Here is a 22,062-nt window from a genome sequence, read left to right as displayed (position 1 = left end):
TTGACTAAAAGATTGTGACATGTACATAAAGTCGATGTGCATGATGTTTTAGAGTGCATGGTATTTGTCTCACCTGGTATTCGCTGGGCCAAAAGGTGCTGACAGCCAGCTCCACCTGATGCCACTGCCGCCCCTGAGAGCCGGACACATTCCATACGGCATTTCCCCGTGAGCCACCGTTTACTCGCACATACACACTCAGGCCCCCGGGACTGTGTCCGTCACGGCTGTACAGAAAATAACTGAACTGCACACAGTGTGTGTCGTTCTCACTCAGCGGACGTAACATGAGCTGAGCCCGCTGTCCAGCACCATACTGAGAAGAGTTCACCATCATGTAGGAGCCTAGAGAGAGACAGTGAGAGAGAGATTATTTTCTTGGTCTACTTGGCTCTGTTTATTTGGACTATTTATTTTGTTAAACTACATGAATTGCTGTTCAAAACCCATACTCTGTGTTCTCAGACAAAAAAGCAACAACAAAGACAAAACATTAATCAACCACTGCATGTCTACCGAGCAGTACACAGAAGTGGAGTGCCATTCCTGAATTATTCAGTGTTTCTGAATGAAACGGTTGAGTGAATGATACAATGACTCGCTCATTAATTCACTTTTTGCCACCTACTGACATGCAACGGCCAAAAGAGTCACTGAAAAATCCCCACCACTAATGCACACATACAAATTACACTTTGACTTTTGTGTTGGGCAACTGGGATGGAGCTCTTGCTAAGCAGAAATTTAGAAACAGTGAGTATAACATTTCACTGTGGGTAATGTAGTTTAAAGCAGGTGTAATCAGTGCAGTGATGATGGCAGCTCTGCTCCGGTACTCCACCATTATTAATCACGCTGACATAGTTATTAAACCTCTAATGTCTGCCATCAGGGTACCACACAAAATACATCACATACAGCGAGACACAGTTTTAAAACTAACAGCAACAAGAAACCCCAACAAATATTACAAAGACATTAACAAACACAAACTATTAAGTGTTGAGTCTCAGTGACATGTAAAGTAATTTTGATTGCTCAAAGTTTTGAAGAAATTATCTGCTGTCTTTCTTTTATTCTCGGTAATTTTTGCCCCAGATTTTTACATTTTATGGAAGGAAATGTGAGTAGTGTTGGTGCAAAACTATTCTAGTCCCTAGATATGACTCAGGTCCCTCCTTCAATGTAAATCTATGGGATTTATTTCACTAGATGTATCATTCTCCATGTGAAAGTCTGATTGTTTAAAATAGTAACAGCTTACTTCTCAACAGGTCGCATTGTTTAAGGTTTCATTTATGTCTGTAGATTAAATGGTGTATGATGACAGATTGAAGAATAATACTTCATTTAGTATGAACAATAACAGATGTAATGATTTTCCTTAGATGTGACGCTTTTCTGAAGCTTGATATGTTGTTTTCTGGGCTGGAGTTCCGCTAAATTACAGTTTTCAATCATCAAAACAGGTGGCAGCCATTAAGGGTAAATTTGAGTCTCTTGCTTTCTGCATTGTTTTCACAATTCATAAAAAAAATTAACCCAAAGCTGTTTTAACATCTGTCAGGCTCCTGCTATAAACTGAAGAACATTCATCCATTTAGAACTGCACAGAACCCACAGAGATTCAATGAGCCACAGTAGAAGAAAAGACAAGTGGATGTCTGAAAATGAAAATAAGGATCCCAGTCATTTCTGATGTTAGAGGCTGCTGTGGTCAGTGTCCTTTTTAGCACACCCACCTCCCAAACTGGTTGGTGCTGGTTCAAATCTTGCTGAGATTGTTGTGAGTATGACATTGGTGTTGTGACCCGGATGGAGGTGAGTGTAACGGAGGCCAGAGCTGTATACTTCACTCCCCTTGCTTCAAAAACTACGCTAGAAATCTTTAGCATACTTTTTAGTACCCACCTCCCATGCCATTTAAAGCTGGTTCAAATCCCGCTGGAGTATGGAGTGGTGCGAGTAGGACATTGGTGACATGACCCGGATGGGGGTAAGCTTAACAGAGGTCATCTAGTTAAGAGCTGTATAGGCAAAACGTCACTCCTCTGGCCACAAAAGGCAGACTACCGTACATGTTAATATGCCGTCTCCCATGTCGGTTGACACTGGTTCGAAGTTGACACTAGAAGTCTTTAGCATACTTGTCAGTGCCCACCTCTTTAATTCACTTTGTTCTGAAGATGAATTATTATTATTCTTTTTTTACTTCAGTAGCAGGTGTAGGTGGGGGTTTCTCTCATATAAAAAATTATAGACAAATAACTGCACCTGTTTCTGAATAATGATTTATCTAAATAGTGTAGACTACTTAGATAAAGCAATATTCAGAAAAAAAGGTGCAACAAATGAAGCGAATAAAAAAACACAAGAGCTAAACTTGTAAATACAATCATTTTAAATAGGCCTATACAATTTAATAATATAGTTGCATTTATATAAATGGGGCGTTTGTCAACTGAAGGCAGGCCGTCGTTATTAAACATGATGCTTAATCATTTTTTATTTAGATAAGAAATAGTACAATAAAAACTAATTGTATACATAGTTTATTAACATGTACTGTAATTTTATTTCAAACGAATGAGGGAAATAAAGTGGATTTAATCCAAGGAGCTCTAAAATAATTTTAGAATAGTAATCATTATCTCTGTAACTGAAAGCACGGCTCCCACAATCCTGTGTTTACGCCTCTTTAGACCATTTCAAAATGTAAAATTCACAAATAATATGTTTAGGTTACAACTGCATCTTTCTCAAAAAATAAAAAATTATATATATATATTTATATATATATATATATATATTTTTTTTTAAGATTGTTACAATACTCTCATTATAAAATGAAAATTCTGTTTTTGTGTGAGCCAAGTGGCGCTGATGCTGACATATGGTTCAATAATTGTACTTTTTTATTGCATCCATTGTGAATAACTTAAGTCGAAGGTCAACAGCTGCCCTCCATCTGCATTTGAAATTTAAAGCGTGTTGTTTCTTCCGCTTGACTGTTTCAAACAACAACCTGCTGAAGAACAAGTTTGCAGCTCCATCGTCCGGAAGAGAACATGAGCGTTTGTTTTCAGACTAACTGTCAGGTTTGTATGCATGAGCGCTCTCATGGAACGGACTTTCGAACCACAGCTTAAAGAGAACAGAGGATAAAAGAAGCTTCTTAAATCAAAAGTCCATCTGACAGTCTTTATGCAGATCAGGGCCTGAATGTGCATCAGTGCCTGCGGTGAATTGCTATGACAGTCACAAATGAAAAAAAGTGCTGTATCCTGGGAGAACTCAGCATCAGAAAGAAACGTTTAAATATACTGGCAATCTTAGCACTTTTGAAAGCAGCATTCTGAGAGGAAATGAGATGCAAAACTTAAATAGTTTCCACTAACTTGGCGGGGGTGATGTGAGTCGCTCAAATAAACTAAACTTACCAATCTAATATGGTTTTCATATTTAAAGTCATTAAACCAATAAATTTATTTATTTTCTTAATAAACAAACAAACAATCAAACAAACAAATAAGTGTTATTTTATTATTATTTATATCCTACTATAGTTTATACACACACACACACACACACATATATATATATATTAGTTAATGTATTAACTAACATGAACTAACAATGAGACATTTGTTACAGAATGTATTAATCTTCATTAAATTTAGTTAACCAAATTTTTCTGATGGTTTCATGCATATAGTCGTGTTAATAGTGTCCTATGTGAACATGTTCTGCATTTATTTTCCTCAGTTTTTTTTTCCCTTCTTTTTTATCTTGAAAATCTTATTTGAATGTGCGGCAACTATAGTTGCCGATGGGCAAATATGTTGTATGCACCCCCTCAATGTCAAACATGAATAGAAGGATAACATTTGGCATCTATCTCAAAATAACTGCTTTCAACAGATCAATCTTTATTCATAAACACATATATTATGTATAAAAGTCGAAGAACACTTGATGCAAACCCAAAAAAGCTGCATCTATCTTATAATTTCTTGAATATGAAAGCACAACAAACAATAAATCCATTTGTCTTGACCCTTGTGCGCTGTTCGGGATCTTTTTGACCCACATTTCTAACTTTCATTCATGGGGATAACATGGGTAATTTGACATGGTTTAGTGTAAGATTCTTGCCCATCTTTTGGAAAATGCAGTTTTAAAAGTAACAAATTATCACTTTAACCAGTAGATGGCTGCAGAGCTCCACTATTTACTATTTGACTAACTGAAAGTCAGCTTTTCACAAGTTTTTTCAGTTGTATTCATATCAGTGGTGGACAGTAACGAAGTAAATGTAATTCGTTACTGTACTTAAGTAGCTTTTTTGCGTATCTGTACTTTACTGAAGTATTTAAATTTGGGAAGACTTTTACTTTAACTCCACTACATTTCAAAGTCAAATATCTTACTTTTTACTCTACTACATTTTCAAAAATCAGTCGTTCCTTTTTATTTATGAGTGGATAAAAACTTAACTGGTCAAACGAGCCACCTATCACAGTAGCCTACAACGTGCGCACTTTGTTTTGAACTTGCCTTGGTGGTATCTACTAAGCGCGAACCAGAGCCGTTAAATATGAGAGTTGCGACCATAGACAGTATAAGAGGTTGCGACACACACGGCTTGTTCGACTTGAACCGGCGCTGCACAGACCGATCAGTTTATGACATCAAAGTATAGAGCGAAATCGCGAGAGCGATTGAAAAGCATACAGAGCCGTCTACTCTCTAATCGCTCTTGCGGTATTTTAATGTCATTCACCGATTGGTCTGTGCAGTGTGCCGTTTCAAGTCGAACAAGCCAACTGTGATCTCGCCGCCGCGCGGTCACGTGATTCGTGTAGCTCTCAATAGTTCCAAACAATTTGTGTTGCCAATAATTTTAAGCGGGGCAGAGAGCAGCAGCTATTATTGCAGCAATTATCGGTAAATACTGACGCATAATGAACATTGCTTATTACCTTGACACTAAAATTACTTGCATATAATAGCATTTTTTTTTCTGAGGAGTAGCAGAAACACTGCATTAATACGTTTTGGTGTTTAATTTTGTAGGGAAATTGGCTGCTCCCATAATGTAGTGTGTATATATATATTCAACGGCATTGTGCAGGTTTATGTGAATGTATCATAACATTAGGATGTTTATAATTATGACCATAGACGCTTGTGAAAAATATGTACAGTAAATACTGTAAATGTATTATACCTTATGGGATCAGTCCCCTTCCGTCCAAAATTAAACACACAAAAAATGTATTCAATTCAAATATATATATATATATATATATATATATATAGACTAATTAATGTCATTTTATTAATAGATTGATGTGCCAAGAGTGACAGAGTCTTCACGTAGACTGAATTAAGCAAGAGTCTTGACAAAAATTATAATAGGACATTATAGCAATAAAAAAATCATAGTACTTGGATACTTAAGTACATTTGAAGGCAAATACTTTTGTACTTTTACTCAAGTGAATGTTTAAAGGCAGCACTTCTACTTTTACTTGAGTAATATTTTACCTTGAGTATCTTTACTTTAACTCAAGTACATGGTATGTGTACTTCGTCCACCACTGATTCATATCTACATATTATTAAATCACAATTATATAAAAGTTAATTTTTGTCAAAGTTTAGGCATTTTTTGTACTGAAAAAAAAATCTGTTTTTCAATAATGTTATATTGTGATTAGAATGAAATGAATTTTGTCAATGGACAAAATTCATCCTCAAAATCAGAAACAACACAGAACACACAGATAGAAATGAAGTGGCACACTTTAAATTTGTAGAATTAAATGAAAAACAGATGTTTGAAATAAATGATAAACTCTAAAGACTCCAACTTTTCTCTTTGTAACATCCTGATCAGGTGTAACATTATTGAGAAACAGATTGTTTTCAGTACAAAAAGTGCAAAACTTTGACAAAAAGTAACTTTTAATGTTATGATTGTGATTTCATATTATGTAGATATTAGGGCTGTAATCTCCCAGTCGATTAGTCGATTATTGGTCGATACGTTCTGGCTCGACCAAAATTCTGATTGGTCGATTTTTTGCCGCGTTCATTTCATCAGGTGGAAACTAAGCACTAATTGCTAATGGCGATGTTTTCAGAGCACCCCTGTTTCACAGGTAACAGTCTGTCTTCAGGACACCCCCCAATTGTTTTCACTTCTTTTTGGATTAGAGACAGATTGAAGAAAGTAGGCTACGAGAAGTTTTGCTGAATATTATTTATTTAATTGTGAGAGCGTTTAATTCATAGTCAGTCCTCTTCTACCATGTCAACAAAGACATCGGCAGTGTGGCAGCATTTAAAAAAAATAGAAAACGGGAAAAAAGTTGAATGCAAATTTGCATTCTAAGTGGAAAAACTTGTGAAAAAGATATATTTTAGTTTGAAACTTTTAGTACTTTTAGAGCTCGGCAGCCATCTACTGGTTAAAGTGATATTTTTTACTTGTAAAACTGAATTTTCCAAAAGATCTTAAGAAAAATCTTAAGCTAAACCATGTAAAATTATTATAATTATTTATTTTAAAAAATTATTATTATTATTATTATTATATTTTTTTAAAACCTATTTAAAAAAAAATAAAAAAATAAAAATAATAATATATATATATATATATATATATATATATATATATATATATATATATATATATATATATATATATATATATATATGTATTTATTTATATACATTTTGTGGAGTAAAAATGTCCAAATGTGGAGTAAAAACATTAATAAAAAAAAGAAATAAATAAAAAAAAAAAGAATATATATAACAAAATTACATCTTGTTGCCTGGGGAGACCCCTGGGGAGACCCCAAACAGCCCGACTGTAAACCGCAAACGAACAGCACACAAGGGTTAAAGTGGTGGAACATAGTGCAGAACAAAGTGCAGCCATAACAGGCATTGTGTACCAAAAAGTTAAATGAAAATAAATAAATACAAATAAATAGAATGAAGAAAAAATTATATCTACAAAAAAAGAGGCAAATAACAAAAATAACAGTGCATACAGACAATTTATGAACAGTAGAGATGTAATTTAAAGGGTTAAGTTATGTTTATGCACTAAACAAGACCAATAACCTTGATATATTAACCAATTAACACAGTATACCCCATTTTCCCATGATATATATACATGATATACAACTATAGTTGCCAGTGGGCTTAATCCAGCTGTTCATGTTAGTTTAAAAATTCACAAATACAACATTTGATTGTAATAATATATAGGTATTTTAATTACTAAGATAAAAAAAAATGCTGTAGAAGTATTGTTCATTTAGTCTTCTCTACTTATTTGAGCTGAAAGTATTTTATATGTTTTCTAGTATAACAACTTAAAGTTTCTGTCAAAAGATGTCACCATTTGAAATACATTCTGACTCACTCTGAAATATGTCCTATTATGGAAGTAAAATGGGTTGTAATTGCTGTTTTTTTATTTACTTTGAATTCATCAGCAATTTGCTTTTCATGAGCTGGCACTTTCTAAGGATACACTGGAATCATAACATCCTGAACTGTCTGTTTTAACACTGAAATTGTTTCAGACATCTTAAATTAAGATGTTAAGAAGCTGAGCTCTTTAGTGGCCGGTATGGCTTGGGATACTTCAAAGCATGAAATAGTAATAATGTCTGAACCTTACAAACACTTCCAACGTACAATCCCAGTTCCACTCGCACCCGCCGCCCATGCTGCTATAATCACGACTAAGCTTCCTGGAGGCTCTGGGTCCATTTCTCAGAAGTTATTCATTTCCATCTCCCCCTCCTTCCTCTCCCGGCACATGTAGAAGCCTGCCTTCACTCAGCTGAAGGGTGTGAGCGCCAGGGACCATGACCCAAATGAAATTTTTCACACGCTCATTTTTCTGGAGCCCATTTTCAGGCCCTGACAGGTGGCGGAGGAGAGACAGGAGGTCAGACAAATGGATCGTGACAGAGCGCTGCTGGAAATCTGACGTCAGAAATTATACTGTTCCTTATTTACTGATAGAACCGAAACGGTGTACCACAAGAACCTAAAGATGATGATAATTCATAAAAAGAACACTCTGAGTTCATCTATATTAAAGGGATAGTTTACCCAATTTTTTTTTTATTCTGGTATCATCTCATCCTCACCTTGTTCCTAAGCTGTAAGCATTCATTTCTTCTGCTGCACACAAAAGAAGACTTTTTATATGAAGAATGTTGACATTCAAACAGTTTTGGTTCATATTGACTTTTTTTATTTGTTTTTATCCGTACAATGTTAGTCAATGGGAAGCAAAACTGTTTGGTTTTCAACATTAAAATATATTCTTTTGTGTTACACGGGATAAAGAAAGTAGTACAGGTTTGGCAAGAGGGTGAGTAAATGATGACTGCATTTTTATTTTTGAGTGAACTAGGCCTATTAGATAAAGACAGCATCTGTTACATTAACAGAAAATAAGTTTGACTTGTCTATTAGTTTGTTAAAAATAATAATAATAATGAAGTGTTTATAATGAAGTAAGTCCATGGAAGTCCATAAATAATGAAGTGTTTGTAATGAAGTAAGTCCATGGGGAATATATATATATATATATATATATATATATATATATATATATATATATATATATATGCCAGCCTATATTATTTATTGGTAGAATCACAAACATTATTTTAGACTGTCTTGCTAGCAATCGATGGATGGATGGATGGATGGATGGATGGATGGATGGATGGATGGATGGATGGATGGATGATTTGCAACATGACCTCTTTTGTACGGTGCAGCCATCTAATTTTTTTTGAGAATGTTAAAACACTTTCAGTATGGACATAGTTTTGGTTCAGCTCATAGAAAGAAGCAGTGGACAGAATAAATTTTTCTTCAGAATCTGTTTTCAAATGTTTTTAAAAGGATGTCCCTCACGCCCCCTGTGTCGGCTGTGCTATTAAGTAACACACAAGGTCGTCCACCTTGAACAGAAGTCCCACCTCTAAAAGAACAGTTTTACAATGTAAAAACACACATTTTGTAAAGCTGATGCTTTAACAAAAATACAAGCTGCACATTTCTGCTTTTAACACTTTTTACTTGTCCCATATAGGCATATTTTCAGTCCCATCCTGTAAACATGGTGCTTGTGTTTTAGAAAATGAGGGCCAAAAGGATTTTCTCCATTTTGAACCCAGAACGTTATTTTAAGAGAATTGCGAAAATACTTCTATGGCATGAAGATTATTAGCACACCGTACTACAGGCATACTAGCATGTTGACATTTTGACAGGTAGATAAGAGCAGTTTCTGCTTGTTGCTGCTTTAATTAACCCTGATACTAATAGAAAAAAAAGAAAAAAAAATACTCCAATGTCATTATTTGAAGTTCAGTAATTAGCACATTATCTTCCCATGCTCATTAACTACCATGTTTTCTTCTCATCTTTTGCTCAGACTTAGCTCATATTGACAATGAAATCACGTATTGTAAAAGTGTGTGGGCTCTCAAGAGTGTGTATAAATAGACCTAATATCAACGGCATTAGCTTGTCAACGTATATGGCCTAAAAAGAAGCATTAGTTCTAGAAACAGCCCTCCAATACAGAGAAAATCCTGCCAACCACTTTGCCAGATTCCCATCCTCCGCTGAAACTCGTATGAAGTTGGTACGCTAGAGGAAAGTGCGAGAGTAAGTGAGCGAGTGGGTGGGTGAGAGAACGATGGAGGAAGATCGAGAGAAGGCTGAACATTTTCAGTGCAGAAATATTTTCCATAAATTCATAAACGCTGATAAGGCCCCATCTTTCTCCCATGTGCCCCAGCCAAGGACGAAGGAACATACATTAGGAGATTAGAAGCAGCGCATTTCCATCACCTCGCTGAGAGCGAGACCCACGGGCCCAGCACACGATTTTATCAAACACACACAGAGGCGAAGGAAAGGAAGCGCTGGTTTCAACTTCATTTTCCCTCCTTCGCTTCTTTAAAAACCCTTCTCAACCTCCACCATCAATAATCTGCCCCTGCTGTCCTCTGTTTCATCAGAGTGATGCCATTCATTTTCTTAACTAGTTATGCTTGTTTGAAGTTATGTATTTAAACACACACACAATATATATATATACACATTATCAAATACACATTAAAAATCATAATCAATTAGTTCGATCTGTGCTCTTATTATCTGTTGTGCACTAACACTTATTTATTAGACCGTTATTTTTCCACATTGTTTGATGGAAAACATTGGCTAAGATGCCTTTCAATAAAACGATGGGAATAATGGTAACGCTTAACAATAAGGTTGTGTTATAAGTAAACTAGTTAACATGAACTAAGAATGAACAATAGCCTACTTCTACAGCATTTACTAATCTTATTTTTTATTAAGTTAATGTTAATTTCAACATTTACTAATACATTATTCAAATCAAATGTTGTAATTGTTAACATTAGTTAATGCACTGTTAAGTAATATGAACTAACAATGAACAACTCTAATAGGATGAATTACAGATGAATAAATAAATAAATAAATACTAGGGATGCACCGATACAAAATGAATGCTCCGATAGCATCAACCAATACCACGCCTTTTTGACAGACATCAGTGGAATGTTTTGTTCAGTCGGATGTCAAAGGCAAAGAAAGTAAAACGAGGCATGTATTGTAACGTTAACTGACGAAGTAGAGAGAGAGAGAGAGAGAGAGAGAGAGAGAGAGAGAGAGAGAGAGAGAGAGAGAGAGAGAGAGAGAGAGAGAGAGAGAGCACTTCTGTTGCATGCTCTTGATTGTTCACTCAGCAGCACACGTGTCATTTGAATTAAAACTAAATTGTATAGGCCTATGTAAGTAAAACATGAACTGTTACCTGTATAGTGAGTGGTTCCCTACATTATTACAGGACGTTTGCAGGTCAAAAAGTTTCATGAACGCAAACATCCGAAGTGCGGCCTCGAAAACCGTGTCTCAGTGTTAACTGTCTCAGACAGAGAGCGCAAATACTGAGTTGAATTCTCTTTCATGTCTTGCGCTTGTACAGACGAATTTGCACAAAATTATGTAAAAACGGCCGGGTATGCTCGGTCTTAAAGGGGCACCAGTCTAATAAACCTGCTGCTGTGTTTTAATGTTAACCAAAAAAAGGACAAATAAATCACTCACTGCTCTTGACTAAATACCTTTTGTAACTTTAGAAAGATCCATCTATATTAAAGGGGTCATATAATGGTACATGCACTTTTACAAGTTGATTGCACTGAAATGTCTGTTGGCAGTGCCTGTACACAACCATCCTATCATGATTAAAATCCATCCAGTGGTTTTGTTTTAATCTCCTTATATGTTTGACCATCTATGAAATCAAGCCGTTCGATATTGTGACGTCATAAGATCGTACGCCCCTCCCGCGATTGTGATTGACAGCCGTGCTTCAACACAAGACCCGCCCTGAGCAAGCTGTGACAGCCGTCGTCATAGTAGTCCGCCATTGTTGATATGCTGGAGTAGAATGGCGTCTACACGATTGTGGTGTTCTGTTCTTAGATGTAATAAGGAACACAGCAGTCATTTGGATGTTCCTAAATCTGAGCCGTTATAGATGCAGTGGCTGAGTTTTGTTTTTGAAGATATGCCCAAAGGATTGACGCGGGGATTCCCTCACGGGGATTCCCCACGATTGTCCATGCTTTCATGTTTACGCAAATCATTTCACACCAGACAGCTTTACAAACGAGAAAAAACGGATCGGTACCAACGTGTTACTGCTGAACCTCCAGAAGATGTGAGTGTAATGTTTTATTAACCTTTATATTAGTATTTATATTAATCTTTGCGAAATTTGCAAACCTTGCTGCAGGCTTCACGATGAATGCATCTAAGGTTTACACTCAGGGTACATTACAGCATGTTTTCTATGTACGACGTTCTCAATATAATTCATAATCCCACGTTTATAATGAACAACGCGTGGTTATTGTGTTACAAACGGTGTACGCACAGAACAGAGGGGCGGGGTGAGCAAAGCTCATTATCATTTAAAGACACATGCACTGAAACGGCGTGCTGAAAACAGAGCTGTTTTTGACCAGGTAAAATTAGTGTTTTCTTACAATACTAATGAGAATTTTTAATTAAAGTATATTACAAACTTTTAATTTAGACCCTAAAGAATCATATTAGCTTGTACAAAAATGGCATTATATGACCCCTTTAAATTTATACAGTGATGAATATGCAGTGTTATTTCACATCCAATTACTTTATTCAAATTTCTGTAGGCTACCTGAAAACTACCTAGAACTACCTTTTCTCTTTTCGCAATTTCATTTGTAGCCTTTCTTTGTTCTATTGTATTTATTTGTGCTATTTGTAATTTGATGCTGTGTTCTTATTTTACTACTGACTGTTTACTTGTCTTTAATAATGTTTTAAATTAACATTAATTAGGCTTGTAGTTTTGCTGTTTCAACATTGGAATAGAGAATTGTGATATTTCACTGGTATCTAAACATTTAAACCACTGACCCAATCCTTATCACTTAGCCCTGCGGGAGTTGCTCTAAATGTGCGCTGTGTAATTAAATGAAAGATCAAATATGATAGAGCAATAGAATGAACAGTGAAAGTAACTGAAGCTCAATACATTTTAACAGGCTTAATTAAGTGTTTATACAGTAAATATTGTACAGTAGTATATAGATATAAAATGCTAACTTTGAAGCACTAAAGAATGTGTTTATCTGTGCAAATAGAACCTGCCAATAAAACAAACACTGAAGCATACATCATACATTTATTTTCTATTTTTAAAGAACATAAGATGTTGATGTTTGAAAATCTTCAGAGATGAAAAAAAATATGTATGAATCATATGTGCTGCTCACAAAAGACTGGTCAGAACTGCAATCACTGGAATTTTTGTGCAAGCACTGAGTGGCAGAGTCCAATACAATCTCATTCCAGGATTCCTGTTCATCAGTAAATAATGAAACATTATGAGAAAGCCCTTTTTAATGACAAATAAATAGTTTCCCCTGTTCATACGTTGACATTTATGCTAAAGAAAATACTGTCAATGTGATTATCGCATTTAATCAATTTGGAATTAAACATGTAATTATCCTCACATATTGTAAATGACATCAAATCACTGTGATTTCCATGGATGTAGCATTCTGTGAACTTCAACAAAAGGCTGTTAAACATTTGTATGCATAATGTATAAACACTAAAGTGTTGATGTTGCAGAAGCTGTTGATATGTTCATATTATTCATTTGAGTGTTTATCCAAATGTACAAAACATTTTTTTTAAGTGCATTAGAACTACGCTTTATGTATGAATACTAATGAGATCCCACTGTTTTCTTGGGCATGCCAAACCATCATTCAGAGACAAGCAGTGAATGGAAAAAGTACCAAATGTGCATTTTAATCACTGTTTTACATCAATGGTTTTGATTCTTTTGGAAGTGGCAGGGTAGCTTGCACTATCTTTGAGAAGAGCTGTGACAGTCGTGTGTCAAATCGGCCTTGATCTAAATAAGCTCATTAGTTTCTCTCACCCGTCCTTCTTTCATTACGCTGTTTAAAACTGAACAATTGCTTTGTTGCAGCAATTCTGCTTTTTGTATCAATGCGACTTTATTCCGAACTACAGTCACCTTGGATGTTATTTGAAGGACATCAGCAGGTTGCAGCAAAAACATTGTCTTTTTTTCCGCAAAACAAAAAGCAAATATTCAGTTCAGTCTGTCTCATCCCGGCTTTCATCCTCTTCCCCTTCCTGTTTCACTCTCATGGGTTTAAACCCTGCAGGCTCACTGCCTGTGTTCTTTGGAGCTCGGAGTCGATGCAGATTTTGGCATTTACAGAGCTGCAGGCTGTTCAGGCAGCGCTTCAATAGGGAGTTGCATGAGAATGGGTGAAGATGGCAATGCCAACTGGTCAGAGATGCCCCTCTAGACCCCAGCAAACAATCACAGATCTCTTTCTAAAGCAGTGTTCACCAAATTGTGTTGTTTTTGAACCGGATTTCCTTCAAAGCTCAGAGCACAATGGACAAAACTGTCACATCTGGGCACAGATATGTCTCGGAGGAAAATATTGATCTAGGATCAGCCCTCGAATGTTCTACTCTGTGGGATGTGAAATTCATTTTGTTCGCTTCAAAAATGTTTGGATAACTCGATAAGCAAACAAAACCAATGTTTTAGTATGGCCATTCATATATCACCTATACATTGCACTAAATACATTTATATAGGAATAGGTTACATGGACATAAACATATTTTCCTTTTCATCAAGATTTTAGGCTACAATGTATATGCTACAATGTAGTAGCATATATGCATTGCAGTATACAATATGTATTGCAGCATATCCCATTGCTGTAGCTCAAACTTAAGAATGGCACTAGCAAGGTCATTTGAACTAATGAAAAGTACACCTTGAATGCATTGAAAAAATCATGTGTCAAATGCATAAATGTAAATGTATATAAGTAAAAGTTTTTTTTTTGTTTTTTTTTTTAATAACATATATGTGACAAATACCCTGTTAAGTCATGAAGCTGCTCCTGCAGCGCATTAGGGCCATGACACACCAAGACGACGGTCGGCCGTAGTCTGACTAGTTTTTGAAGTGTGTTCCACACATCGGCCCTAGTCAGGCCCAGTCGGCGTCAGTATGTTGAATTGGCATCATTTTTTTTTTTTTTTTTACTATGGAAGTCAATGGGGTACATCAACTGTCTGGTTACCGACATTCTTCAAAATATATTCCTTTGTGTTGAGCAGAAGAAAGAACTGTATACAGTTTTGAAACAACTTGAGGGTGAGTAAACGAAGACAGAATTTTCATTTTGATGTGAACTATTCCTTTAATAGCTCTAATAACTATTCCATCCAAGATATGGATGGGGCCCGCGCCAAATAACTTTATCATTAAATTTTTCTGTTTTCATTTTCTGGTCTATTAATTAATAAATGTCATCGTGATATCATCTCTTGATTGGCTACAATGATCAACAATGACATCTTCACCGAGCGCTTACAGATACACACGGGAGCGTTTAAAAGCAGGTGATAGATGCTGCTTTCAAATGCTCCCGTGTGTGTCTCTGTAAGCGCTCGGTGAAGAGTGTTCCATTCAACAGCGCTCAAAATGCAAGAGGGAAATGCTGGTAACGTCACCTTTTTTAAATTTCAGTGCCGACTTGGTACCGAAGTCGGTACTTTTGACAACTCTACCTGCATGTAATTACAGCTGTAATTAATTTCTGTAATTACATTTATAACTACAATGTTGACCCTTCACTTACTCCTAAACCTACCCTTAAACCTGCCCATACCATCAAACCTGTCCCTAACCTGTATCTGAACTCAATTGTAACAAAAGTGATATGCAATACAACATGAGCACAATAACCACTTTTTATGTTTTTTTTATATATATATATATAAGTACATAGTAGTTAAAGTCACCTGATATAAAGTGTGACCAAATTAATATTTAAAAGTTCACAAAATCCTTACTCTTTCAATTAATAGGAGCTCATAAATCCTGCAAGTATAATAATTATAAATGAACTAGAAAACACTGTTTCTGACAGTTACTGTACATGCTGCATCTACAAACACAAATGAGTTATTAATGCTGCTTATTAATACTGTAATTTCCCTTTATTATGTGGAACTATCAAATTGCAGAATAGACTGGAGGTTGTTTCGCATAAACATTTTAAACTTAATTAACCTGTTAACTGTCAGTGTCCTGGTAGCTTTATTTATTAAACATGAAAAAACAGAAAAAGGAATCCGCACACAAAACAAATGCAAAGTTCAAGGTCCATTGAGATATAGTTGACTGAAGATTCACATGAAAGGTGATAACAAAATACCAGTGCACTAAAAAAAAATTGACTGTACGATCAGCTGGATAGTGATCCATTGATAATACAATGTTTTTTTCTTTAAAAAAAGAAACCAACTGTAACGGTGTGGTGGTAGTTGAAGGCACGAGACGAAGATCAGGGTATAAACAAACTTTACTTGATGAGTTCAAGCAGGACAGACACAACCACTACTAACATTAACGAGAACTGACAAGGGACTGAACAGAACAGGGAGTATAAATACACAGGAGGAAATGAGGAAACTAACTAGACACAGGTGGAGAAAGGTAAACTAATCAGGGACTAACGAGAACAGGTGCACACTAGACAGAACATAATTGGAGAAGGGTCTGGCTGCAGACTGTGGGCGAGTGGAGCTCCACTCAATAGCGGAAATACGTCACCTCCACTGCGCCGGAGCGCATATATACGTCACCTACACTGCGCCCGAGCGGATATATAAACGATTATAAATGTATAAATGACCTAATCTTCACGCAAAATATCGAAGCGGTATACAAAGCTTTTACGTTTTATGACATATATATATATATATATAGTACCAGTCAAAAGTTTGGAAACGTTACTATTTTTAATGTTTTTGAAAGAGCTCTTTCTGATTTAAAGCTCTTTCTGAAGTCTCTTATGCTCATCAAGCCTGCAGTTAAATAAAAATAAAAAAATAAAAAAAACTGTAATATTATGAAATATTATTACAATTTAAAATAATGGTTCTCTTTTTTAATATACTTTAAAATGTAATTTATTTGTGTGATGCAAAGCTGAATTTTCATCAGCAAGTACTCCAGTCTTTGGTGTCTTATGATCCTTCAGAAATCATTCTAATATGATGATTTATGATCAATGTTGGAAACAGTTGTGCTGCTTAATATTTTTTTTATAACCTGAGATACTTTTTTCAGGATTATTTGATGAATAAAAAGTTAAAAAGAACTGTATTTATTTAGAATAGAAATCTTTTGTAACAATAAACACTACCGTTCAAAAGTTTGGGAACAATAACTTTTTTTTTTTAAAGAAATTAGTACTTTAATTCAACAAGGATGCGTTAAATTGATAAAAGGTGATGGTAACGATTTATATTGTTAGAAATGTTTTTATTTTGAATAAATGCTGTTTTAATGAATAAATGCTGTTAACGTTTTACTCATCAATGAATCCTGAAAAAAGTATTCCAAAAAAATATATTAAACAGCACAACTGTTTCCATCATTGATAATAACTGAGTATCAAATCATCATATTAGAATGATTTCTGAAGGATCATAAGACACCAAAGACTGGAGTACTTGCTGATGAAAATTCAGCTTTGCATCACAAAAATAAATTACATTTTAAAATATATTAAAAAAGAGAACCATTATTTTAAATTGTAATAATATTTCATAATATTACTGTTTTTTGTTTTGTTTTTTTAACTGCAGGCTTGATGAGCATAAGAGACTTCTTTCAAAAACATTAAAAATAGTAACGTTTCCAAACTTTTGACTGGTACTATATATATATATATATGTCATAAAACGTAAAAGCTTTGTATACCGCTTCGATATTTTGCGTGAAGATTAGGTCATTTATACATTTATAATCGTTTATATATCCGCTCGGGCGCAGTGTAGGTGACGTATATATGCGCTCCGGCGCAGTGGAGGTGACGTATTTCCGCTATTGAGTGGAGCTCCACTCGCCCCGTAAGTCTGCAGCCAGACCCTATTGCATAATTGTGACACCAACCTTGTATTCCATAGCATTTATGAATTACAGGAAGTATTTATTTCATGTTGGGTACTGGTTTTCAAGGACCCAAAAAGATAAGGTTAGATGTCTTTAACAAAATTGTAAATATTTATCTTTTTAAAGACATATGTAAATCCTTAAAGGGTTAGTTCACCCAAAAATGCAAATTCTGTCATTAATTGCTTACTCTCAAGCCGTTCCAAACCCATAAGACCTTCTTTCATCTTCTGAACACAAATTAAGACATTTTGGATGAAGTCCGAGAGGTCTCTGACCCCCGATAGACTGCAACGTTATTACCACTTTCAAGGCCTAGAAAGGTAGTAAAGACATCGTTGAAATAGGCCAATACTGAGCCGGTGTTCTGATGTAGAACCCGGAAGCGCTACACTTTGTTTACTCAGGAACAGTATCGGAGACTGACATAAGAAGATTATTAAATAAGAAATTGTTGAATATTTTTATTTTTGTTTTGTTTTAGCGCACATGAAGTATTCTTGTCGCTTCATAACATTAAGGTTGAACCACTGTAGTCACATGGATTATTTTAATTATCTCTTTACTACCTTTCTTGGCGAGTAATTTCAGAGATAATTAAAATTTTTGGGTGAACTTACCCTTTAAGTGGTCATTTGTGTAAATAAAACCCAATTAGATAATGACAAGATATTTTAATTTTATTTAATTGTATTCATATTGTTGGTTTTGATATCATTTAAATGGTTTTATGTTTACAGTAAGTGTAAATCTGGGTCATTTCAGTCTAGTCAAATTATTGGAAAACTTTTTTATATCTCACTTCATTTGAATGTATTTGTTTATAGACTGTAATTACACATTTAGACTATATCAGTAGTTTAAAGTTGGGCTGTACTTTGATCTTCACGTGAATTATTAATGAAGCAAAACACTTTACAGGATCCCTAAATTCCTTAAAGGATTTTGTTTAAACTTTAACTGGAATAAATATATTTGAACATGATTAGCCTGTGGTTTCATGCATACTTTATTAACATGTTCTTTTGAAAGTGAATAAAAGTGAATACATGTTATTTTTGCAATTTTTGATAGAAAATAAACATATTTATTAAAATTTGTATTTATTAAAAGTCTTTTTTAACTTTCTAACACTATTGGAAAAGTTATGAAAGTCCTGAAAACCTGAAGTCATGTAGCGTAACTGACCCAAGTGGCACATTATTTGATATAAAGAACCTCACTGCAGTATAAGAGCAAGGACATCAGTGTGTGTGTGTGTGTGTGTGTGTGTGTGTGTGTGTGTGTGTGTGTGTGTGTGTGTGTGTGTGTGTGTGTGTGTGTGTGTGTGTGTGTGTGTGTGTGTGTGCGTGTGTGCGTGTGTGCGTGTGCGCGTGTGCGTGTGTGTGTGTGATGATATATTTTGAGAGACATCAGTCTGAAGCTTTAAAATGCTGGATGCCCTCTTCCATTGAGCAAATCAATAGAGTATTAGCAACTCAGAGCCAACTGTGTGTCTGTGTCTCCCTGAGGGGAATCCAGCTCTGCTTTAACTGGTGACTGCTGGAGACTCACTTTCTAACACTTTCCCTTTCCCTGGACACCTGCGATACTCTTCAGAGAGGTGAGAAAGTGTGCAAGAGAAGAGGTAAAGGACAATGACAGGTATTAAGGGTTGGAACAAGATGAGAACACTGAAATCCTACCGTAATACGCACCACATTGATATGATCAAATCTCAGTTGTGAGGAAGCTATAATAGTCAAGCCAATTTTGCAGACTATAGTCAAGCTACCCTTTTGAATAAGCAAACTGAAGCCTGGCGGTGTGATTTATTATTTTACGGTTGTTGCTTGTCAGGTTGTGCAGTATGATATGACCCCATTACCTGCCTTGGGTAAAAGCATACTGTGCAACATCACATATAATTTATGTCAGACTATACAATATACATCTCAGTTACGAAATCATGACTGACTATTTGAGTCTGGAGTGTGTTAGGGCTGTGTAAAACAAGACTATGTACTCTAAAAAATTATGTCAAATATGGACCAACTCAACTGTTGGCTTACATTTCTTAATTCAATTTTAAACCCAATGGTTTAAACGTTTTGAAAACTATGTTAAGATGAGAATGAGGGGATAGAGAAGGGGATTGAGAGGCAAACACATAGCAAACACACTTGTGCCTCAATTGGTTAAAAAAAATTTTTTTTTTTTTAAAAGTCAGCGAATAGGAGTGTTGAGGAAAGAAACATGGCAGAGGAGGCTAGCCTCCCTTGGTATGTCAAACAATCATTGAAGAGACGTAAATTACATGGTATTAGTTTGAACTGCTAACGCTCATATACCAACTACGTGTGGAGAGTAGAGATATTGAATATTCGATCAAATTTTTTTTTTTTTACCAAACTACCATTCGAACAACAAGAATTAAAAATGAAGGAAGACTACACGCCTACAGCAATCAGCTTCACTGAACGGCCAAGTGTACACTTTTAGCATAGACTTTTGAAAGGACAGAAGGATGGATTTTTGCTTCTTGCTGTATTCGCCCGCTACAATTTTGTGTGCCTCCTCTATTTTAAAACCCACCAGCCGCCACAAATCAGAACAGATTTGATGCAATTTCATTTAACAACAATTGTAGCATACAGGGAGTGAAAGATTATGAGATATCTATGTCATAAATCATGCAGTCAAGCTGCAACTGAAGGACTCTCCTTTCTCGATCTCTTAGTGAGGGAGATTTTTTTTTTTTTTAAGAAAGTGATACTTTTATTCAGCAAGAACACATTAAAATGATCACAAGACAATAAAGACATGTATAGTGTTACAAAAGATTTCTATTTCAAATACATGCTGTTCTTTTCAACTTTCTATTCATCAAAGAATCTTGAAAAGTTTCCCCAAAAATATGAAACAGCACAACTGCTTTCAACATTGATAACAATCAGAACTGTTTCTTAAGCATCAAATTAACATATCAGAATGATTTCTGAAGGATCATTTGACACTGAAGACTGGAGTAATGGCTGCTGAAAATTGTAATTTGCCATTACAGAAATAAATTACATTTTAAAATACATTAAAAAACTGTAAGAATATTTTACAATATTACTGTTTATCCTATATCTTTGATTAAAAACAAGCAGAACTTGTGAGTACGAGACATTTCTTTCAAAAACAATCTCACTGACCCTAAAACGTTTGAACACTAGTTTATGTTCTAGATTAGTAGGCAATAGGCAATTTACAATATATCAGTTAGCATGTACCAATAACTGATCTGAGAATACTATTCACGATTCAAGTAATTTGCCCGAAAATATTATATTATATTATTACAATGTTTGTTCAGTCAGTAATGAAAGTAATGATAATGTTATACAGCATACTTTTGTTTTTGAACTCTCGGTTCAGTTATTGGACACATTTTTCTTTCATAAAAAAAAAACAAACAAAAAACCGAACCGTGCCAAGTAATTTTGCTTGCTGTATAAGTCACTAAAGAGAAAACTAGAATTTTAAGCTCGCTGGAGGGAGAAAAAAGGTGAAAGTGTAGAAAGGTAGAGTTGCAGAGATTGTCTTTGACGGTAGCCATCTGAGGCAGATGAGGGAACCGTACCGCAGTTTCATTCTCACATCTCTGAATAAACACCACCAATAAACAAACAACTGAAGAGCACAAAGCTGAGGGATCCATTCAGCATCGCACAACCTCTATAATCCACAAACCCACTGAGACATCTCCACAACAAAGCCCTGCGGCACAGATATAATCAAACATGAATTATTAAGAAATCGAATTAATGAGCCAAATTAAAAGAACCTTTCACACAAAGTGATTGCTATCGTACAGTCTAAATGCCAGCAACATGTTGGTCACTAGGGTAATGACAAACACTGTGACACACGTGCACTTTTTTTTCTTTTTTAGACTAAAATGAATGCTATATATACACAGTGCGTGGAGAATTATTATGCAAATTGATATTCTGATCATTTATAAGTGATAGTTAATTGTTAAAGAAGGCTGGAAGTGTGAAACGCCTTATATTCAGGAGTGCATAATTAAGCAGGTTCTCTTTTACAGTTAAAATTGGCCAAACAAGAGATTTAACTCACACTGAAAAGTCAAAAATTATGAAATGCTCATGAGAAAGATGCAATACTAATGCAATACTAGAAATGACCAATGGACAGAAAAATGTACATGGTTCAGCAGGGTCATAAAAGAACAGTCCAGAACAGCAACCAAACTGGAATTATCCAGAAGTACAAGGTGTAAGGATCTCAGAGACTTTACTAAGGTAAAGAATCCTGAAATATGACCACATGGGCGCACAAATGGGCGCAAATGCATTTGCTATTTAAACAACGTGGCAGGACATGAA

The 22,062-nt window shown here is 35.2% G+C and overlaps 1 protein-coding gene across 8 annotated transcripts in view; it reads right to left on the bottom strand.

Moving 5' to 3' along the window:
• The window catches only part of ptprua (protein tyrosine phosphatase receptor type Ua), a 309,103-nt gene that overhangs the window by 165,445 nt on the left and 121,596 nt on the right, over positions 1-22,062 (bottom strand). For all 8 annotated transcript variants that reach the window (XM_082186689.1, XM_082186692.1, XM_082186690.1 and 5 more), the window contains exon 3: positions 74-345. In XM_082186689.1, coding sequence (XP_082042815.1) covers positions 74-345 — 272 coding nt within the window. The remainder of the gene's footprint in view (positions 1-73; positions 346-22,062) is intronic.

This window comes from Leuciscus leuciscus, assembly GCF_965113295.1.
Source record: "Leuciscus leuciscus genome assembly, chromosome: 12".
Lineage (NCBI taxonomy): Eukaryota > Metazoa > Chordata > Actinopteri > Cypriniformes > Leuciscidae > Leuciscus > Leuciscus leuciscus.
Note: the sequence above shows the minus strand (reverse complement) of the source record. Positions and strands in the feature narration are given on the sequence as shown.